The 7,267-nt window shown below is 43.4% G+C and overlaps 1 protein-coding gene across 1 annotated transcript in view; it reads left to right on the top strand.

Moving 5' to 3' along the window:
- Positions 1-7,267, top strand: part of si:ch1073-398f15.1 (cardiomyopathy-associated protein 5) — a 103,237-nt gene that overhangs the window by 36,884 nt on the left and 59,086 nt on the right. Inside the window, exon 4 of the mRNA XM_043706803.1 lies at positions 2,570-2,800. Within this exon, the coding sequence (XP_043562738.1) occupies positions 2,570-2,800 (231 nt within the window). The remainder of the gene's footprint in view (positions 1-2,569; positions 2,801-7,267) is intronic.

Below are 7,267 nucleotides of genomic sequence, written 5' to 3'. Positions count from 1 at the left end.
TTTGTAAACCTCTATAAGGTCACCCCTCAGCCTCCGACGCTCCAGGGAAAACAGTCCCAGCCTGTTCAGCCTCTCCCTGTAGCTCAGATCCTCCAACTCTGGCAACATCCTTGTAAATCTTTCCTGAACCCTTTCAAGTTTCACAACATCTTTCCGATAGGAAGGAGACCAGAATTGCACGCAATATTCCAACAGTGGCCTAACCAATGTCCTGTACAGCCGCACCATGACCTCCCAACTCCTGTACTCAATACGCTGACCTATAAAGGAAAGCATACCAAACACCTCCTTCACTATCCTATCAACCTGCGACTCCACTTTCAAGGAGCTATGAACCTGCACTCCAAGGTCTCTTTGTTCAGCAACACTCCATACGACCTTACCATTAAGTGTTTAAGTTCTGCTAAGAGAGTAATTTAATATAATCATAGCTGATCAAATGCTTCAATGTATTTTACCAACACTATCTGCAGAACACTTTATGCCAGTATGTGGAATTTGAAGATCTGTTTATTTCCAAGCATGTGTCTATCATAATGCATCCTTACTGCAAGCATAGAAACTTAGTCTGATAGAGTCACCATAGTCCCAGAGACTGCTTTCTTATTTGGGAGAAACAAATTGTGGTGCATTTTAACCTGAGGGGTACCACGCCACAGGCAAGGGGTGAGATTGAGAAGGTAGGGTCTTCGTGGTCACCTCAATTGGTATAGTAATGGAACCCGTGCTGTTAATGTCACTATCCAATGCAAATCAGTTATCCAACCAAATGAACTAACCGATACCCTAGAGACCAATGACTGTCATTGGACCATAGAGAGGTACAGCACATAAACAGACCTTTCAGTCCAACTCGTCCATGCTGACCAGATATCCTCACTTAATCTAGTCCCATTTCTCAACATTTGGCACATATTCCTCTAAACCCTTCCTATTCATATACCCATCCAGATGCCTTTTAAATGTTGTAATTGTACCCCCCTCCACCACTTCCTCTGGCAGCTCATTCCATACATGCACCACCCTCTGCTTGAAAATGTTGCCCCTTAGGTCCCTTTTATATCTTTCCCCTCTCACCCTAAAGTTCTGGACTCCCTGACCCCAGGGAAAAGACTTTGTCTATTTACCCTATCCATGCCCCTCATAATTTTATAAACCTCTATTATGTCACCCCTCAGCCTCTGACCCTCCCAGGGAAAACAACCTCAGCTTATTCAGCCTCTCCCCATAGCTCAAATCCTCCAACCCTGGCAACATCCTTGTAAATCTTTTCTGAACCCTTTCAAATTTCACAACATCTTTCCGATAGGAAGGAGACCAGAATTGCACGCAATATTCCAACAGTGGCCTAACCAACGTCCTGTACAGCCGCAACATGACTGCCCAACTCCAATACTAAGTGCTCTGACCAATAAAGGAAAGCATACCAAACGCCTGCTTCGCTGTCCTATCTACCTGTCTTTGAAAAACAGAACCTTCCTGGCCCTTTACAAATCTTTTTGTATTTTATACTAATACCCCCTAGTTCCCTATACTGATCCAGCTCATTATTAACCATCCATTCAAACAGAATACATTTTTTTTTCATTATTTGAGTAACGACAATTTAAGCATCATGTTCCTCCATTGAAAAAGGCACAGTTCTTTGGTCACATCCTGATCACTAACATAATTATCATTCTGTCTGCCTTCCTCTGAATCTTCTGTCATGTCTCCATTTCCCCTGAGGTGTGGATAGATCAAAACTGACATAGTGATCTAGCTAATGCAGCAGAATTTATGGGGAAACTGTTCACATTACTCCACTAGAATTGACAGCAACGTTCAGGGTCCGCATGTATGTAGTTCACTGGAGATCCAATGGTTGCTGGTGGTGGTCCTATATTTCCCCAAAGGTGCAATGTCGAAGTCTCACTAGTCACCAGTCAAGTAAAGCCATTGAGCTGCTGTTTTACACTGCTGTAAAATTCATTGAAAAAAGATCACATTTCGTTCAATGAGGTTTAATTGGATTTTTAGCAGCACTCTAAGTTTGGAATTATTGCCGAACTCCTGCCTGGCCTTGGAAAACCAATTTTACATTTGAGAATTATCAAATTTATATATTACAATAAAATGCATTTTAAAAATGTATTTTAAGGTTTATAATAATTCATCTTCTACCTTAATCACATTTTATGGGTACACTGTCAGTAAAAACTTTAGTTACAACGTGAAAAATTCACTGCATTTTACTTCCTGGTTTGCTGCATGAGAGAATTATTAAATGTGATTGGCTCCTTCTTTTCTAAGAGGACATCAGTGCTGCTGGATTTCTGGAGATCCCTTTGGGTTTGGTACCAGATTCAAATTGATGTGTGAAAAGGCTAAATCCATGAGATCGCTAGATCTTTGAGGTCAGAGATGAGCACTGTAGCTTGGGTTTTGCAGTCAGCAGTGAAGCAAATGTACTGACGCAATGGTCGACATTGTTTTTGCTGTCTTGTCGAGAAAATGAAAGCACACATCAGTGTGGATGAGATGAACCCAATACCACTATCATTAACAATTCTTTAATTAACAATGGCAGGAAAACTATACCCAGGAGGAAAAGTTTCTTGAGGACCAGCATGAAGAGGTAATGAAGTTGCTGCTGTCACAGTACACAGAAATGTCCCAGGTCCTGGAGGAAGAGAAGAAGCTGAAACTAGACCATTTGCATGAACAGATGGCACATTATCGATGTAGCATTGAATCAGCAAAGGAAACTATTGAGACAACGAAGAAGTATTTTCAGCTCGATGACATGGCATTCCTAAAGGCATGTTTACAGAAATCTCTTCATATTGCTATATAGTAGTATTGCACATTATTAAGATGAACGAGCTTCATATTTAACCTTTTGGAAACTTGATTTCAATTTATTAAGACAAATAAAAATAGACTTTTTCACTACACAGAGCTTAAGATAGATGCCACAAATCATGTTCAAAGAAATGTAATAAATATTTAGTACACAGTGAGCAAAACTCAGTGTTGAAAGAGTTAACCAAAATATGATTTATTTTAAGGATTGTCATAATTGATCTGCCTTGAATTTGCACTAGTCCCAATGTAATTGCTAACAGATGTATGTCTACTTATTAATTGTTGTCATTACATGATTGCATGCACCAGAAGATTTGGATTTATGATTCAGTAACTTTTCTGACAGCTAGCAATGTATATCATTTTGCCCACTTCTTTGAAATTACCGTAAGGTTTTATGTACTCTGAAACATGAATAGCAACTTATGTACTGAAGTCACAGTTATAAACTAAGCACAGTTTGCATATTTTGTATTTTAATTAAGTTGGTTACAAAGCAAAATTTGCTGATGTAGCATGGTTTGCTGCTCAGCATATAGATCGTGGCATTATTTGATTTTTACCTGATGTCTCTGGCACTCACAAATGAACAAAGCAGCTGAGAATCTGGTTGAGTTTAATCCACCTTGACATTGTGTGTGTGTGTGTTGTGTGTTGTGTGTTGTGTGTGTGTGGTGTGTGTGTGTGTGTGTGTGTGACATATTCCTGACATGTAAATCAGAGTGGGTACCTGGCACCTGCAGTTTGCATGTCCTGAGACTGCGTCTTCAGAGTGATGCCTCTGAAAGCTCCATAGCCAGATACATCCTCAACATTTCCTCTCTTGTGACCACTCCCTGCATGATGGTCCCCACACATGGGTGAGGAGGGAGGAATTGGATTCCTTTCTTTATTCAACCTCACCTTGGTTGGTTGCAGTTTTGTTAATGCAAGGAATCCCTCCCACATGGATGCCTTTCCCACTCCTATGTATTCCTGTTTTAAATGAAGCCAGTTTAACTAGGCATTTTCTGGTTGAGGAAAGAGAGAGTTTAATTTGTGTCTAAGATACAAGAAAATGTATTAAAATACAACACACATGCACACGGATTAGAAATGAGAAGTGTGCAAACACATTACAGTTGGAAAAAAGATATTTGAACCAGTCTTAGGTTTGTCAGTGAACAGTTGGTGGTGAATTGTTATAGCCATTAAGCTGGCTGGTTCTGGGAGTTGTGGCTTTAGTCGTTGATCATTTGGTCTAGAGATTTATGTTTCTGAAAGTTACCTGGAAGAAGTTACCCTGTTCTTTTTAAAAGATGGTTTTGGTGGCTTGTAACTTGCTTCTCTCAGTCAGCGAGAGAGAGAGAGAGAGAGAGAGAGAGAGGGAGAGGCTTCTTTTAACTGCAAAGCTCTAGGGGTATGATAGATATTCTTCATCTGTGACCTTTACAGCAGAGAATGGTCCCAGAGAACGAGAATGGCACGCACAGACCCAGTTACATTTTTTTTTAACTTCCTTTGTTGTGTATTCCAGAAATGGGAACACACAAGCATGTCTCTTACCTATAAATGCTTCTTTTACATCACATTGTGTCCATATTCTTGCATGTAACGCGGGTGTCTGCTGAGGTGCTAACCAGCCTCCATTTTCTGTTTGGCCACAAAAAATCACGGTTCATTCGACACATTGTATCTCTACCTTTTGATATGTTCATGTTTGAATATCGTTGACACCCTCCAGATGTGACACTCCATTGTCTGTCTGTCTGTCTCTCTCTGGATTAGGTATAATCCACGCAGGAATTTTTCCAGTTCATCATTGAATTTTTTTTAGATAGATTACTTACAGTGTGGAAACAGGCCCTTCGGCCCAACAAGTCCACATCGACCCGCTGAAACGCAACCCACCCCCTCCATTTACCCCTTCACCTAACACTACGGGCAATTTAGTATGGCCAATTCACCTAACCTGTACATTTTTGGAATGTGGGAGGAAACTGGAGCACCCGGAGGAAACCCACGCAGACACGGGGAGAATGCAAACTCCACACAGAGAGTCGCCTGAGGCGGGAATTGAACCCGGGTCTCTGGCGCTGTGAGACAGCAGTGCTAACCACTGTGCCACCGTGTTCTTAAAATTTGCATTACTAGTCATCATTGGCATTTAACAAAAAAAGTAAATGTTTCTTCAAAGTTCAGTACATCCATTTGTAATTTGAAGCTATGACCCATTGTTTTGGTACTCTATCCATGCAAGTTGGCATTGGCAAATCACCAGCCGCATGACATCACCATGCCTGCTCTCAGACCAACTCAGACACTATGTCAACACTTCAATTTAGAGCTCTGGGACACCATGGCTCATATTCGTCTTCCAGATTACTTTTCCTCCAGGACAGATGACACTTACGCAGGATGTTCTTACACTCACATGGATACATGCATCTTGTGGCTCCTAGCTTGCAACTTATTACTCACTCACATTCATGGCTACATGGAGGCTGCCAGCCTTTGTCTACTTCACATTGCTTTCTTTGCACAGACTAGAGTGTAAATGATCCAGCGATTATAGGCCGGCCAGTTGGGCTGGGGTAGAGGCATCAGTCGGGCGACTGGGTCATGCCCCTTCTGTGCTGTCTTGCTAAGTCATTCTGGGGCACAGGTTCCAGTCAGTCTAGGAATTTATCGATGATCGGAGGACAAGTCTGCGGAGTCCTGGGGAAAGACAATTCTGGGCTTGAGATGGGTTTCATTGTACTGAGCCACTGAAGGAGGTGGGCATTTGAAAGTAGTAGGGTCAGACTTCATAGTGAATGGGAAAGGTCTGGGAGATTTAGAAGCGGAGTTTTAAATAGATCACAATAACTCTGAACTCTGCAAGACAAGGGTATAGGGCCAATAAAGATATACTAATTTCCAAAGAAAAGGCTACAAGTCCCTCATTCTGAAACAAAGTTGGAACTTTGCCATGTCAGATCAAACATCAACGACATAGTAACTACATAAAATGGCTGACACTGCATGCGGAGTGGGTGGAATAATTACTGTTTTTTATTCTGGGATAGAATGAAAATCTTTGCACTGGGGGTTTTCCTGAGGGAGGGGGAGGTGCAGTAGCATTGATTGTGCGTCCACTGACTAAGAAAGGCTTGGCCATTACACCTTCTTTCATTGTTAGGATGTCTGAAGAACTTGAACATCTGTCATGTGGGTGGGACTTATCGAGGTCTGACAGTGAAAGCCATCCAACTGCACATATTTTAACAGTGCAAGTGAACATAACTTTCTACTTTTGTAAATGTATTTACAATGTCTTTACAATGATGACATCCAATTGCCTTCAGTAATGTTTCTTGTTCCACCCTGCCCATGCCCCAGGGGCATTTCTGTAAAGTCCTGAAAAGAAGCTTCTGGGGTGGCTGACTAGTTCTTCTCAAGATTCACAAGCCTGACTGCCCTGGCTGACCCATCATTTCAGCCTTCTCCTTCTCCACATATGAAGCCAAACGCCAACTCGAGGACACCTCTTCCTACTGCCCCCTTGACCATGACCCCACCCCCATCACCAAACCATCATCTCCCAGACCATACAGAACCTCATCACCTCAGGAGATTTCCCACCCACAGCTTCCAACCTCATAGTCCGGGAATCCCGCACTGCCCGGTTCTACCTCCTTCCCAAGATCCACAAGCCTGACCACCCTGGCCAACCCATTGTCTCAGCATGCTCCTGCCCCACTGAACTCATTTCTACCTACTTCGACACTGTCCTATCCCCCCAGGAGCTCCCACATACGTTCGAGACACCTCCCATGCCCTCCACCTCCTCCAATACTTCCGTTTCCCCGGCCCCAAACGCCTCATCTTCACCATGGATATCCAGTCCCTCTACACCTCCATCCGCCATGACAAAGGCCTCCAAGCCCTCCGTTTCTTCCTCTCCCGATGTCCCCAACAGTACCCTTCCACCGACACTCTAATTCGTTTGGCCGAACTGGTCCTCAACCTTAACAATTTCTCCTTCGAATCCTCCCACTTCCTCCAGACCAAAGGAGTAGCCATGGGCACCCGTATGGGTCCCAGCTATGCCTGTCTCTTTGATGGCTACGTAGAACAGTCGATCTTCCGTAATTACACCAGAACCACTCCCCACCTCTTCCTCCGCTACATTGATGACTGCACTGGCGCCACCTCGTGCTCCCGTGAGGAAGTTAAGCAATTCATCAACTTCACCAACACTTTCCACCCTGACCTTAAATTTACCTGGACCATCTCTGACACCTCCCTCCCAGGAGGACCACAGAACACACCAGATGGCCTCCTTCTTTAGAGACCGCAATTTCCCTTCCCAAGTGGTTAAAGATGCCCTCCATTGCATCTCGTCCACATCCCGCACCTCCGCCCTCAGACCCCACCCCCCCAACCGTAACAAGGACAG

This window comes from Chiloscyllium plagiosum, chromosome 2 (genome assembly GCF_004010195.1).
Source record: "Chiloscyllium plagiosum isolate BGI_BamShark_2017 chromosome 2, ASM401019v2, whole genome shotgun sequence".
In the NCBI taxonomy this organism is placed as follows: Eukaryota; Metazoa; Chordata; class Chondrichthyes; order Orectolobiformes; family Hemiscylliidae; genus Chiloscyllium; species Chiloscyllium plagiosum.
Note: the sequence above shows the minus strand (reverse complement) of the source record. Positions and strands in the feature narration are given on the sequence as shown.